This window comes from Mustelus asterias, chromosome 23 (genome assembly GCF_964213995.1).
Source record: "Mustelus asterias chromosome 23, sMusAst1.hap1.1, whole genome shotgun sequence".
NCBI lineage: Eukaryota > Metazoa > Chordata > Chondrichthyes > Carcharhiniformes > Triakidae > Mustelus > Mustelus asterias.
In genome coordinates, this window is record NC_135823.1 from 46,904,278 (window position 1) to 46,919,960 (window position 15,683).

General features: G+C 42.1%; 2 protein-coding genes across 5 annotated transcripts in view; both read left to right on the forward strand.

Annotated features, from left to right (window-relative positions):
* The window catches only part of ccnf (cyclin F), a 60,437-nt gene extending 53,971 nt beyond the window's left edge, over nucleotides 1–6,466 (forward strand). Inside the window, exon 17 of the mRNA XM_078239822.1 lies at nucleotides 4,343–6,466. Within this exon, the coding sequence (XP_078095948.1) occupies nucleotides 4,343–4,827 (485 nt within the window). The 3' untranslated portion in view covers nucleotides 4,828–6,466. The remainder of the gene's footprint in view (nucleotides 1–4,342) is intronic.
* Nucleotides 6,467–10,997: 4,531 nt separating this feature from the next.
* The window catches only part of abca3b (ATP-binding cassette, sub-family A (ABC1), member 3b), a 118,101-nt gene continuing 113,415 nt past the window's right edge, over nucleotides 10,998–15,683 (forward strand). For all 4 annotated transcript variants that reach the window (XM_078240429.1, XM_078240428.1, XM_078240426.1 and 1 more), the window contains exon 1: nucleotides 10,998–11,022. The gene's annotated coding sequence lies outside the window, so the exon portion shown is untranslated. The remainder of the gene's footprint in view (nucleotides 11,023–15,683) is intronic.

Genomic DNA, 15,683 nt, shown 5'->3' on the forward strand with positions numbered 1-15,683 from the left:
TTGTTAATACAAAGCTAAGTGGGAATGTAAGCGGTGAGAAGGTCCCCAAGAAGCTTCTAAGATATAGACAGGTTATGTGGCGATTTGAGTATAACGTGGGCAAATATTCACTTGAGTGAAACCTCAAAATAGTCGTTTAGAGAGATTTGAATGTACTTGTACAGGAAACAAAGCTACCATGCTTGTACAGCAGGCAATTAAGAAGGCAAAAGGCATTTTCACTTTTATGGCAAGAGGTTTAGAGTACAAAGGAAGATGGTTGTGGTTGCTGGAGGTCAATCATCAGTCCCAGAACATTGCTGCAGAAGCCAGCTCCTCACTGTCCTAGACCCGCCATCTTCAATTACTTCATCAATGATTAGTTCAGAGTGGGGATGTTTGCTGTGTTCAGCACCATACGCAGCTACTATCTAGGTTCACATGTAGCAAGACATGGACAGTATTCAGGCTTGAGCTGACAAGTGGCATGTGAAATTTGTGCCACACAAGTGCCTAGCAATGACTGCCTTCAAGAATTTTAGCCATCTCCCCATTACATTACCATCGTTGAATCCTCCAATTATCAACATTCTGGAGTTACCATTGGTCAGAAACTGACCAATATAAATACAGTGGCTACAAGAGCACTTCAGAGGCTAAGAATTCTGCAGTGAGCAATTTTCCACCTGACTCCCCAAAGCTTGTCCACTGTCTACAAGGCACAACAAGTCCGGTGTGTGATGGAATACTTTGCTCTTATCTGAATGAGTATAGCTCCAACAACACTCAACAAGCTTGACACAATCTAGGACAAAGCAATGCACTTAATTTGCACCCCATCCACCACCTGAAACATTTAGTTGGTCTACCAGCAATGCGCAGTGGCAACAGTGTGTGTCATAAACAAGGTGCACAGCAGTAACTTGCCAAATTTCCCAAGCCCTCTCTGCCATTTAAAGGACAAGGGCAGCCGACACGTGGGGACGCCATCTGCAAGTTCCCATCTAAACCATGCACCATCCTGACTTGGAACTATGTACTATTCCTTCACTGTCACTGATCAAATTTCTAGAATTCTCTTAATGGCATTGTGGGTGTACCTGCACTGCAGTGGTTCAAGAAAGAAGCTTTCTTACACCTTTTTGAAGGGTAATTAGGGGTGGTAAAAAATGCACCTCTTGCCAGCAACACCCATATCCCATGAAAGAATCAAAAAGAGAATAAAGAAATTGTAAAAGGGTTGTAAGAGGTGGGAAAGGGCCCATTGAGGATAAAGAGGGTGGTGATGCTTAGAGGAGCAAGGCATAGCTGGAATACTTGAGTATTTTATATTGGTGAATACTACGGAAGAGGATCGTAACAAAATATCAGCAGAAGTGGCAATAGTAGATGTAATGAATGAGGTGAAAGAGGGATGTAATTTACTTGATTTCTGTTTTTCCTTCTGTGCACTGTTGTGAAATTCTTCCAGTGCTCAAGCTAACACTCCACTCATTTCCTGCTGCTTCTCTCATCACAATCTGTTTCTCTCCCACACTTGCTGTGAATAGACTCGCTACAAAGTGAGTGACAGCACATTAGCCTGAGTGATGGTGGTGAGAGAGACTTGCAGAGCTCTGCGAGGGAGGGAGAGGGACTGCAGGAGGTCAGTGAGAGAAGGATTACATTAGGCTCAAATGATTACACAGGAATTTGGTCAGCTTGAAAGGTTGCCGTTCAATACGCTTTGACTTTGTGGCTCATCTTTTCCAGTAAGTGGAATGATATACATATTGTATGAGATTCCAAGTTATTTCTTCAAATGCTGTTGAAATAATGCATTAGAAAGTCTTATTTCAAAGCAAATATTTTAAAAGTCTACACTATGAAAAGGGGGTGCCTCCTCCTTCCCAACTTGGCTGCCCTGCTCCCTTGCAGGGATCATGCATTTTCAGGTTTTTTTTCTTTGACCCAATCACATCCACTGGAAATTTAATAGGCTTGCTTGGAAAGCCCAGGTATTCTTAGTGGCTAAGTTGTCTGACTGGATGGTTTGCATTCCAGGGTGCTAAGGGCAGTTGGGTGGAGATGGTGGAAGCACTTGCTTATCTAAATACAGGAAGGTGCCAGAGGATTGGAAAGTGGCATGTGACATTCTTGTTCAAGAAAGGGCGTAAAAGTATTCCTAGAACTAACTCCTAATGAGTTTTCCAAAATCATGAGGGATTTAGACAGAGCAGATAGAATGATTCTCTACACTTCCACCAATGGGAATGGTCTCAGAGGGCACAGATTGCAAGTGGTTGCAAAGGAGCCTAAGGCAAGATGAGAAAAAGCTCCGAACGTAGCAAATGGTTGTGATCTAGCATGAACCACCTGAGTGTTGGGGAGCCAGATTCAATCGTGGCTTTCAAAAATTAATTGGATGAGGAACTGAAGGGAAACATATGCAGCCACATGGGGAAAGTGCTGGGTGTCTGACTAGCTTAAATTGTCCTTGCAGAGAACCTGCAAAGGTTTTACAAGCCAAATGGCTTCTCCTGTGCTGTAACTATTCTATGCACTCTCGGATGTCCCTTTCATCTGCCTTAAGTCTCCTCTGCTGTGAGCTTGTTACATTCAGGAGATGTTAGCCAGTATGTATTTTAAGAACTCTCTGCCTTCTATCCTTATTAATAGGGTAGATGAAATGCTCTCCTATAACTGTCTGATTTTTTTTGTGCTTCCCAGAAATCTGCCTACATATGGTCCCCTGACTCCCTCTGATTGATTGCTTGACTGTAATTGCCACTTTCGTCATCCCTCATTCTAGCCCATATACCCTATTATATTTAACATATCATCCCTCCTTAAACTGCAATTACTACTTTAAATTGTATCGTGATGTCCAAACCCCTGGTCCTATCTTATCTAAAACCCTCTTAATGGGAGTGGTAGGCTGCCATTCCTGACTAATAGCTATGGTAAAGCGAATACAATGGATGTTGTCTATATAAATTTTAAGAAAGCAATTGACAAAGTACACATAAAAGGCTGGTTAACAAAACTGAGGTTCATAGAAAAAGAGGGTATATTTGCACAAAATATTGTCTTAAGTCCATGGAAGTAAGCTGCGCTTCTCAAAGGGTCAGTGCTAGGATTTTGTTTTGGATCTACGTGAATAATTAATAACTTGGATATTGGAATGCAGAGGGGGGGGGCGGAGGGGAGGATAGCAAATGCTAATAACATGGAACTCATTGCCTACCAGGTTGGTGGATACAGAGACTGAATGATTTCAAAAAGAAATTTGATAGACACTTGCCAGAAGAAGGATTTTGAGGAATAGAGGAGGTGTTTGAGACTAAGAGCTGACAGACTCGGTGGGCCAAATGGCTGCCTGTGCTATAATGACTGACTCCATCATACTTCCAAGTGTCTGTACCCTCAGCTTATTATATTTACTAAACTCCTTGCATTGGCTGTATACCATTGAGCACTGGCAAACTCCTTTGTCAGTTTTCTTAGTCTTTTGTTTCTTCTGCCTTTTTTGACTTGATTTCTAGATTTGCTTCTTTTCTTAAACTAAGCTCAGGTTCCCAACCCTCTGTCGAGCTAGTTTTAAACTTTCCCCAACAGCACTCAAATCTCTCATGGTTCCAGCTCTAAGGTGCAACCTACCAAGTTTGTACCAGTCCAGTGCTTTTGGAATCCAAAACCATCCAACCTGCATCATCTTTCCAACCACACATTCATCTGCAGTATCTTATTTCTGTGCTCACTAGCGCATGGCGTGAAGAGTTATCTGAAGCTTACCATTTTGAAGCTCTACTAAATTTATTTGTTTGGTCCCTGAAATATGCCTGAAAGAGCACTTAGGCCTGTGCCTCAGAACCAGAATGTTGACTTGAGACCAGCAATGGAGAAATGGAGCAGTAGACACTGATATTATTCTTGTACTGTCCTCCCAAGAATTTGAGAAGGCTAAATATTAAGTAAACCTGATTTGTGGTATCATGCAGGAGGACTCCTGGGGTATTTGAGCATTTACCAAAGAAAAACATTCAGTTTCTCAATTCTGTAATGTCATGTCTGCACACATTGGATTTGTCATTGCTCCAAAATTAATTGTGCTTCTGAGGAAGATTTCTTCAGTGATGTAGTAAATTAGTAGTATAGAATTTAGTAAGCCTCTTTACAAATTTCCATCTTTATGCACTGAAATTTCTTTTGGGAGGGGAAAAAGACAGGTTATGGTAACATAATTAGTAAATGAACCTCATGGCCAACTACTGATCTGTTTAGCTAAACGTGAGGCCTGCTGTTTGAGGCATTTTGTTTAAAACAATTAACTACAGTTATGTGCAAGAAGTCTGACTGAAAGCCATGAAATATTTTGTTGCAGTTAATGATATCAGTGAACTTCAGAATATAGCTACCGTCAATGGGAGTTCCGAACACTGTTGTGAAGCTACAAGCGAAGAGAGTGAAGACGACAGATTGATGGATGATCAGTTCCTGCCAGGATCATGGAGACCTCCTAATGCAAAAAATGAAGCTTATTTTAATACCAGTAAATCTGCAGCATTATTAGTTTTAAGAGATCCTCGTGGGGAGCTTAGCTCAGGATATTCCTCAGTGACCAGTGATAGCTCCCCATTAACAAACACTAGACAATCATTACCTTCTACCTCAAGGCTGTCTCCCACAATAGAATTCATAAAGCCAATACCATCAGCTTATAGCACAGAAAACTTGCTTTTGGCTCATGAACTAGAGCCTTTTAGGAGGGAACACAGGTCATCACCTTCTCGTAAGAAACCTATCAAACGCAAGAATGGAGCGGCGCATGACAAAGATGACTGGAATATGGGTTTTGTGAGTGTTTGAAAGAATATTGCCTTAAAGTTTGTGAAAACATTGCTGTTTAATTGGAATGCATTTGATATGGGTCATAAAGCAATATTAGATATGTACAACATGGTTTGAACAATGATCTGATTTCCAAATTGGTATGTGCTTTAATTTTCAGTGGGAGATTTAAATTGGCTGCCTTTCTTAACTCCGTGCATGCGGCCAAAATCTGCACTGATCAAAGCCTTGTGTTGATGTCTGCCTGTTAATACTGCCATTTCTTTATTCAAGGCACTGAAATTATATCATTGCACTTTGTTTAAAAGCCACTGCCTTTAATAGACAATGTTAAGGAGGCTTTCCGTCACCATTTTAAAGTTTCAATACTAAGGTAAAAATCCATTGTCTTGGATATTAGACCATGTTTACAATTGTTTGACAAAACCACTTAAACCTTTTTAATGGTAATTACACTTCTAACTGGATTAAATTAAATACTCCACAGTATTGCATCTAGCAATTGATGCAGAGAGAATAGGTCTGTATTTGTAGTGTCCAATTGTTTTTGTAATGGGCAGTTTAGAATTTTGCCTTGGCTGCAATTTTTTCAGTGTGGATGATTCCATTTAGATTAGGGGAATCTCTGCACCTGGTTAACACAAACTGAACAGTCACATACTGGAAATTTTACTTTAAATATGTAGAGCTTGATTAAATGGGAGTCTACTGTGCATTTTTATATGCTGAAGTCATTGGTAGATTTGGCAGTTAAGTAATAAAAAATGAATCACTGCTAAAATTAAAAATATATAGGCAAGCTGTGAAAATAAACTATGGTGCAACAAAATATTTTGCAGTAAAGTTATTCAGGGAATATTATGCAAAAATAGAGAACTTATAATTTACAACTTCAGATTAAGATTTGATGGGCATTGGGCCCTGGGAAACAAGCAGGTGCATAAATTAAACTTTTTAAAACTTGATGTGATTATGTTGACTTGAGTACATTTTTATTTGAAATGAATTTCATTTCCGTTTACATTTTCATTGTAAATGAAATTCAGTGATCTATTTTTGTAAAAAAAAATGACTTTTGTGATCCAAATATTTTAAAATTAATCTGGATGTGAAAAATATGTATGGGCACTTGGAGTTTCAACTTGTTGGAAAATCTACAATCATTGTGCTTGAGCTTTTGTTAAGTAAAACTGATTACAGTATTTTTGTTGAATGTATACTGTTTTCTAACATCCAGATATGCATTATCGGCAGCAATGCACCACCTTGGATTTAACGTTTCCTAGTTGCCTCCAAACTCTCAAAATTATTATATCAAGTATTTTGGCTTACAATGCCAATTGTGTAAACTCAGTTCTCCAGACGCAAAAGATCTGATTTGATGCATTATGAACTGTAAAATTTGAAAGATAATTTTGATGCTGGGAAACTGATTAAAAACCTCGTGTTACTTGCATTCTATGACTATTTGTAGAACCACAGTTGCCTTACTCTGAATGTTTCATCATGAAAAACTTTAGTACTGTATGTGAATACTTAAATGTTTGCAGACACTATCCCTTTGACTAGCCTACATCTGTATTTAATAACTGTCAATTAAATGTACAATTTATCTGTGTGCAGTGTCATCTTAGTAAAGATACATTAGTCAAAGTGGATAACTGGTGTTCTGTTGCAAATAAGTTGAATGTAACAAAAACAGAAAATGCTGGAAAATCTCAGCAGGTCTGAAAGCATCTCTGAAGGGAGAATAGAGCCAACGTTTCAAGTCTGGATGACTCTTCGTCAGAGCTGAATTGAATGTAATCTTTCAAAATGGATTCCTTTGGAGTTGAGCCTGATATAGTAATAGAATATTTAGCTGTTTTTTATCCAAAATGATATTTTTAGGGCAAGAGGCATGTTTTGCATTTTTCCTACAAAATACCTTCAGAACCAAATGTATTTTGAAATTAGATTGAGTTATTGTAATATTTTCACTTGGACTCAAATTCTACAAATTATTTTAAATATAATTCTTAGTGTCTCACTGGCCTACTATTTTCAGTCAGAGTTGAACAGTATACAGTTGTATTGCTGCCACTTGCAGTCTGGCACTCTGCCAAATTTGCCAGGACCCATAGTGTTGGGAAGGAGGCTGGCTCTTCAATTCCCAGAAGACCTCCCACAAATTTGTCACCTCATGAATAAAAATGCCCCAAAACACTTCAGAGAATCAAGTTTAAAAATGGACCCGAGGTCAATCTGAAATTGGGAAGAAATCGAATCAGTGGTGAACAAAAAGTTATGATGTGGAGATGCCGGCGTTGGACTGGGGTAAGCACAGTAAGAAGTCTCACAACACCAGGTTAAAGTCCAACAGGAACAAAAAGTTAACAGGACTCAAATATTGCTGGTTTCCCATCCACTTTCCAGTGTGAAATGAAAGGAAATTGTCTGCGGAAGTTCAACTTCCTATCAATTTTTTAAAATTGTGCTCACTTGTAGGCTAGTTAGCCTGACAAGTGGTAGGAAAAATGTTGGAATTAATTCATTATAAAGAAGCTGTTAACTCGGGTACATGATGAATGTGGTTTTATGAAGGGGGGTGATTTTCAAAAGGAGATGGATAAGGAGCAACCAAAGTACATTACAATGAAGCAACTATTCCCATAAATTATGCAAAAAAAATTAAAAGTCGACAAAATTAACTGTGCATCCTCTTTTTAGTATATTTAGTTTTCTCCAAATAAAAAGGTGTTAAGTCTTCTAAGCATGATGGAATAGTTGAGTGGCTTCTGGGACCTCAAAGTTAATAGCATCTGCCTGTGGGCTATAAGTAAGGTGAATGCAATGATGTCTGCCTTGATCTTAGTGTGACTGGCCAGTTTGGGCAAGACTTAAAATCAATATCTAGAGCAATATCAGCATGGTTTTGTGAGAGGGAGGTCATGCCTCACTAACCTGGTGGTGTTTTTTGAAGAAGTGACCAAAATGGTTGACGAAGGAAGGGCCGTGGATGTTGTCTATATGGACTTTAGTAAAGCGTTTGACAAAGTCCCTCATGGTAGGCTAGTGAAAAAGGTTGGATCTCATGGGATAAAGGGGGAGGTGGCTAGATGGGTGGAGAACTGGCTTGGTCATAGAAGACAGAGGGTGGTAGTGGAAGGGTCTTTTTCCGGCTGGAGGCCTGTGACTAGTGGTGTACCGCAGGGCTCTGTATTGGGACCTCTGCTGTTTGTGATTTATATAAATGATCTGGAAGAAGGAGTAACTGGGGTGATCAGTAAGTTTGCGGACGACACAAAACTGGCAGGACTTGCAGATAGTGAGGAACATTGTCAGAGGCTACAGAAGGATATAGATAGGCTGGAAATTTGGGCAAGGAAATGGCAGATGGAGTTCAATCCTGATAAATGCGAAGTGATGCATTTTGGTGGGAATAATGTAGGGAGGAGCTACACGATAAATGGAAGAACCATAAAGGGTGTAGAGACGCAGAGGGACCTGGGTGTGCAAGTCCACAGATCTTTGAAGGTGACGTCACAGGTGGAGAAGGTGGTGAAGAAGGCATATGGCATGCTTGCCTTTATAGGACGGGGCATAGAGTATAAGAGTTGGGGTCTGATGTTGCAGATGTATAGAACGTTGGTTCGGCCGCATTTGGAATACTGCGTCCAGTTCTGGTCGCCACACTACCAGAAGGACGTGGAGGCTTTGGAGAGAGTACAGAGGAGGTTTACCAGGATGTTGCCTGGTATGGAGGGGCTTGGTTATGAGGAGAGATTGGGGAAACTGGGGTTGTTCTCCTTGGAAAGACGGAGGATGAGGGGAGACTTAATAGAGGTGTATAAAATTATGAAAGGCATAGATAGGGTGAACGGTGGGAAGCTTTTCCCCGGGTCGGTGGTGACGTTCACGAGGGGTCATAGGTTCAAGGTGAAGCGGGGGAGGTTTAACACAGATATCAGAAGGACATATTTCACACAGAGGGTCGTGGGGGCCTGGAATGTGTTGCCGGGCAAGGTGGTGGAGGCGGACACACTGGGAACGTTTAAGACTTATCTAGACAGCTATATGAACGGAGTGGGAATGGAGGGATACAAAAGAGTGGTCTAGTCTGGACCAGGGAGCGGCGTGGGCTAATTGTTCCTTGTTTCTCGTTTCAAGGCTTCATTCTATGATCATCTTGCTGGTGCCAGTACAGAGCGAGACTGCGGATAGTTGGGAACCTGTCTCGGGGGCAGGGAATTCATATGGTGTTCGTGGAAGTGGAAATGACTAGGGTTGGGAAGCATTTCCCGATCAGGGCCATTGTGATCTCCTGGACTCGTTTCGATCGCCTCAGGGGGTCGGAGAGGAATTTCCCAGATTTTTTTTCCCCATATTGGCCCTGGGGTTTTTCACTCTGGGTTTTCGCCTCTCCCTGGAGATCACATGGTCTGGAATGGGGGGGTGGGGGTGAGTTAATAGGTTGTAATGAACAAAGCATCGTAGCTGTGAGGGACAGCTCGGTGGATAGGATATTGGTATGTAGATAGGCTGGAAAATTGGGCGGGGATCCTGGATTCAGGATTCAATCCTGGACCGGGGAGCGGCGCGGGCTTGGAGGGCCGAAGGGCCTGTTCCTGTGTTGTATTGTTCTTTGAGTGAGAATGTCAAAGAAGGATGATCAAAAGTCAGCTGGCTTTGAGTGTGACCACAACATGGGTGTGGACTGGGGTCATGTGAACACTTGTCACATTTCTTTTCATGTTTGAAAACATCTTGCTAATTCTGCTTTGGTAAAGTGAATTGTGTGCAAAATTTTAAGTTGGATTAAGCTTAACTTGAGCACAAGAGGATGTGAAATTGACCACAAGAGGATGTGAAATTGACCCCAAGAGCCACCTCCCACCAATCTGCAAGGTCAAGACCAAGTTCTGCTTCCCTATCATTTCTTCTCTCCCGAAGCGGAGAGTGTCCAGTGGATGGCATGAGATCATACAATCTTAAAATAAAACCTCTACAAGTTTGGGATAGTGACAAAATTCCTTCCAATAATATTTGGAGATAGTTGAGGAAACGCGAGGTAACAATTACAGGCTTGAAAATAGCAGTAAAGACTAGATAAAGGCAGATTAAATTTAGTTGCAAGCTCATTGAAACTGGCAAAAGGTCCCATCTCCAAACAGATCAGTAAAACATTTGAGCCCCCTCGCCCTCTACAAGGCAAATGCCAAGTCAAACTTGGAAGGTAAGAATAAGTGGCTGTTAAATGGGGCTCAATAGAGAAGGAGTGGTAAGTTTAAAATGTTGACAAAACTGTTTCCATATCTTAAAGGTCGAAATCAATGCGATTTGATGTATATTTAGGGGATAAGGAAAGCAGGGCACAAATTAAGGCAGGGAGAGGGGATAAGTAGCATGAATGCGTTTCCATACAATACCAGTTTATACTTGGATCAACATTTTTTGAAGTGCTCGCACACCAACCCATCTTCCCCTCTGAAGTATCATTCTATGGATTCTAGGAGTCCTGCCTGCCCAGATAAATGTAAGCTTGTTAACCATAAAAACTATTTTGGTAAAAAGATGGGAAGACATTGAAAAAGAAATAAGAATGCTCATTTTTACAGGTTGAATTCTGCTAGCAAAGGAAAGAGGCACCACCCCAACGATGTAGGTCTCTAATTTTGGTGATCGGGTGTGTAAAGTTTGTTTTATGAAGAGATGCAAGAGAATGTGTAATGTTCACACCTAAGTAGTAAAAACCAGCAACAGATATACAGAATGACAAAGCTAGGGATATCTGCTTTGCTATAATGTTGATTAGCAAATATTCACTCTTGTTATCCAATTTATAGCCATTTATAACAAACCAAAGATAGAGGATATTCATGGGGTTAGTAATATGTAATAAGGGGGCGGACAGGTCAGGGGTGACGGGGTGGATGGTTGGGGGTGTGGACAGGTCAGGGGTGAGGGGGTGGATGGTTGAGGGGCAGGGGTGGGAGGATGAGGGCTGGACAGGTGTGGGGGCTGGGCAGGCGGACAGGTGTGGGGGTTGGGCATGTGATGGGGCGGGGCTCATTCTGATGCCGTTCTTTGTGGCGTCACTGCGGTTTTGAGTGACGGGAGAGTTTGACCAATGGCAGGTGGAGGCGGTGGACTGAGGCTGATGAGGTGTTGATGGGCGGGCTTCTTAGCGTTTCGGCAGGGAGCCCGACCACTGTTTTGGCAACAGCGAGTGAGGTGAGTGCAGGACGAGTGGACTGAGATCCGGAGTGGTTTGAATGAGAACTGGCCTGAGCTGTTTGAAGAAGCGGCTGCTGCCGGGGAACGGAGTGGTTGGAACTTCAACTGAGAGCAGCAGCACAGTCCGATGCGAAAGCAGCCCGGAGAGTAATCTGGACTGGAGTGTTTGTAGGCACTGCTCTGTCAAGGGAAGCACAGTAAGAAGTCTCACAACACCAGGTTAAAGTCCAACAGGTTTATTTGGCCGCACTAGCTTTCGGAGCCCCAAGCCCCTTCTTCAGGTGAGTGAGGACTCGTGTTCACAAACAGGGCATATGAAGACACAAATTAAATTTACAAGATAATGGGTGGAATGTGAGTCTTTACAGATAATCAAGTCTTAGACAATGTGAGTGGAGAGAGGGTTAAGCACAGGTTAAAGAGATGTGTATTGTCTCCAGCCAGGACAGTTAGTGAGATTTTGCAAGCCCAGGTAAAGCGTGGGGGTTACAGATAGTGTGACATGAACCCAAGATCCCGGTTGAGGCCGTCCTCGTGTGTGGAACTTGGCTATCAGTCTCTGCTCAGCGATTCTGTGCTGTCGTGTGTTGTGAAGGCCGCCTTGGAGAACGCTTTTGGTGAAGGCCGCCTTGGAGAACTCGTGTTTGTGAACACGAGTCCTCACTCACCTGAAGAAGGGGCTTGGGGCTCCGAAAGGTAGTGCTGCCAAATAAATCTGTTGGACTTTAACCTGGTGTTGTGAGACTTCTTATTGTGCTTACCCCAGTCCAACGCCGGCATCTCCACATCCTCTCAAGGGAAGGGCAGCAGTTGGGCACTTATGACTTCATCAATGTATTCTGCGGTTTCTTGTTGCTAGTGAAGGGTTGGTGGCCACTTGATATGGTCTGTACCTGTCCTAGATATAAGAGAAATTGCCAGGACTGTGATCAGCCTACAATACCTGTAACTGGAAAAATCTGCTATACAATTTCAGTTTTCTCTCTACTCAACTTGCTTTTCTGTTGAGACTTTAATTATATTTTACTGGATCACTGATCTTCCCAGGAACAGGTGACAATGAGATCCAACTCTCCAAGCTGAGTGAGGCTGTTAGTTCATGTTTTGTCTTTCTTCAGCCAGCATCTTTGATAGTTGTCACACAGTGTCGAGGATATTGGAGGGTTTAGTAACTTAATTATAGCCCCAGTTAATCCTGGTGTGATTCTCGATCTTCTACTTATATTTGACATGTTAGATTTATTTTTATTATTTAATTATTTGTTCAGGTGTGAAGAAGTTGCCTTGGTGATTAGGATAATGTTAACCTGCACAGCTTGAAAGCATTGTGATGTACCACAGTCAAATCCCAAAGCCTGTTAGTGATGTAGCTGGTATAAAGATGCATTTTCCCACAGGGAGCCTTTGGGATTTTGTTAGAATCAAGCGTGTGTGGTTAGTGCTAAACAAACAGGAGGTCAGTGCTATAAAAATGTGGACTCAAGTTATTCAAGTGGCATTTTTACATTAATTTAGTTTAGTTACTTTTGAGCAGAGCAAAGATGGATACATTTAATTTTTAATTTTTATCTCTGGATGGAGTGACTGGTTACAAAGCTCAGTTGACAAGGCACCGGGACCAGGTGAGATGCATCCAAAGATATTGAAGGAAGTGAGAGTGGAAATTTCAGGTGCACTGGCCATAATCTTTCAGTCTTCCCTAGACTCAGGGAAGGTGCCAAAGGACTGGAGAATTGCAAACACCCTTGTTCAAAAAAAAGGTTGTAAACCCTGCAATTACATATCAGTCAGTTTAACTTTGGTGGTGGGGAAGCTTCGAGAAATAACTATTTGCGATAGAATTAATAATCACATGAAAAATGTGGGTTGATTAGGAACAGCCAGTGTGGATTTCTTAAGAAAAAACCATGTTTATCTTGCTGAAGTTTTTTTGAAAAGGTAACAGAGAGGGATGATCAGAGTAATGCTGCTGATGTGATGTACATGGATTTCCAAAAGGCATTTGAAACAGTACCACACCATAGGCTGAGAAAAGTGACAGCTCATGAAATAAAAAGTACAGTGGGAACGTGGTTACAGAATTGGCTGAGAAATAGCAAACAGTGAATAATGCTCATTGGATATTTTTGGGGCTGGAGGAAGGTTTATAGTGGAGTTCCCCAAGAGTCATTATTGGGACCCTTGCTTACCTTGATATATATATTAATGATCTAGATCTTAATGTGCAGGGGACAATTTCTAAGTTTGCAGATGATACAAAACTTGGAGGAATGGTAAATTGTGAGGGGAATAGAGTAGAACATCAAAAGAAATTGACATGGTGGGATGGGCAGATAGGTGCCAGATGAACTGAGGTGATGCATTTTGGTAGGAAGAACGCAGAGAGACATATAAAAGGTACAAATCTAAAGGGGATGCAGGAGCAGAAGGACCTGGGTGTATATGTGCATGGTATTGAAGGTGGCAGGACAGGTGGAGAGAGCAGTCAATAAAGCATACAGTATCCTAGGCTTTATTAATAGTGCATAATATGCATGGAGGTTATGCTGAATTTGTAACAAAACTAGTTAGACCTTAACTGAAGAATTGTCTATGGTTCAGGATGCCACACTTTAGGAATAATGTGAATGCATTGGTGAGAGTACAGAAAAAGTTTGCAAGCATGTTTCCTGGGATGAGAAACTTCAGTTATGCAGATAGCTTGAGGAGCCTGGGACCGTTCTCCTTGGAGAGAAGAAGACTAGGGGATGGCACAGTGGTTAGCACTGCTGCCTCACAGCGCCAGGGACCCATGTTCGATTCCCAGCTTGGGTCACTGTCTATGCGGAGTCTGCACGTTCTCCCTGTGCCTACGTGGGGTGTCTCTGTGTCTCTGGGTGCTCCAGTTTCCTCCCACAGTCCGAAAGACATGCTGGTTAGGTGCATTGGAAATGCTAAATTCTCCCTCAGTGTACCCGAACAGGCGCCAGATTGTGGCGACTAGGGGATTTTCACAGTAACTTCATTGCAGTGTTAATGTAAGCCTACTTGTGACACTAATAAATAAAGACTAAGAAGATTTGATAGAGATATTCAAAATCATGAGGTGCGTGGATAGAGTCGATAGGGAGAAATTGTTCCTGCTCATAAAAGGGTCAAGGAGGAGAGACTCCACCTCCCAGAACACAACTGAAAAATTGGCCCTCACCTTCACTTGTTTTGTCTCCTATGGAAGAGTTCTTCAAATATCCAGGAATAGTTACTCTGATGTGGGTTAACTATCAGTAATTGCTATTTTCCATCATCATGCCTTTTTGAACCATGAACCTGCTTTTCTTGCTGCTGTGCAATGTAAATGTAAAGTAATATAGTGGAGGATGGTAAGAAGGAAGTTGTCGCACATCAATAAATGTTTTCTGCATGATGTACTTCTGGTGCCTATCATACAACACTATCTCTGAAACCAACAAGCTGATATTTATTCCGCCACAGATCTCAACATTTAATAAGTGCCTGAAATTATATTATATTCACATGACAGCAATTGATGTTTTCAGACCAGGAACACATTTAACCCAGGTCAATTGGAATCAAAGATTGGCAGGCAAAACTGGAACAGTGAGTTGTCATTAAAGACAAGATGTTTGGATGCAGCCGAGGTATAATTCTGATGAGGGGGAAAGGTAGGGCAACCAAAGCCAGAGCTTCCTGGATGAGGAGAGAGAGAAGCAGCAAGAGGGGGCATATGACATGTCAGGTTGAGAATACAAGTTAAGGAGCAGACTGGATAAAGCAAAGTTGAAAGAGGAAGCAAGAAAGGAAATTAGAGAGACAAAGTAAGGAACAGCAGTTCCTCTTAGTTGAAGGGTCAATCACGAGGTGGCATTGGTTCAAAGTGAGGGGCAGGAGGTTTAGGGGGATGTGAGGAAAATCTTTTTTACCTAGAGGGTGGTGACGGTCTGGAATGCACTGCCTGGGAGGGTGGTAGAGGCAGGCTGCCTCACATCTTTTAAAAAGTATCCGAAGGAGCACTTGGCACACCGTAACATTCAAGGCTATGGGCCAAGTGCTGGTAGATGGGATTAGGTGGGATCACCTAATGTGTTTCTAGCGTGTTGGACTTGACGGGCCGAAGGGCCTCTTCTGCACTGTATGATTCTATGAAAGTGAGTCTAGCAGCTAGCATGCAAGGGAGTCTAAAAGCCTCCTATGGCCATATAAATAGTAAAAAGGTAGGGGGGAGGCCTAGGTGTCAAAAAGTTGGTCTTGTAGGTAGAGAGCATGTGGGTGAGGTATTAAGTGAATACTTTACCAAGGAAGTAATTGTAGCCATAGTCATAGTGAATGAGGAGGTAGTTAATATACCAAAAGTTGATAACGAGGAAGTATTGGGCAGCTTATCTGTACTGGGACAGCACGGTGGCACAGGGGTTATCACTGCTGCCTTACAGCGCCAGGGACCCAGGTTCGATTCCCGGCTTCAGTTACTGTCTGTGTGGAGTTTGCACATTCTCCTTGCGTCTGCATGGGTTTCTTACCACAGTCCAAAGATATGCAGGTTAGGTGGATTAGCCATGCTAAAATTGCCCCTTCATGTTGGGGGGACTAGCTAGGATAAAAACATAGGGCTATGGGGATAGGGCCTGGATGGGATTGTGGTCGGTGCAGACTCGATGGGC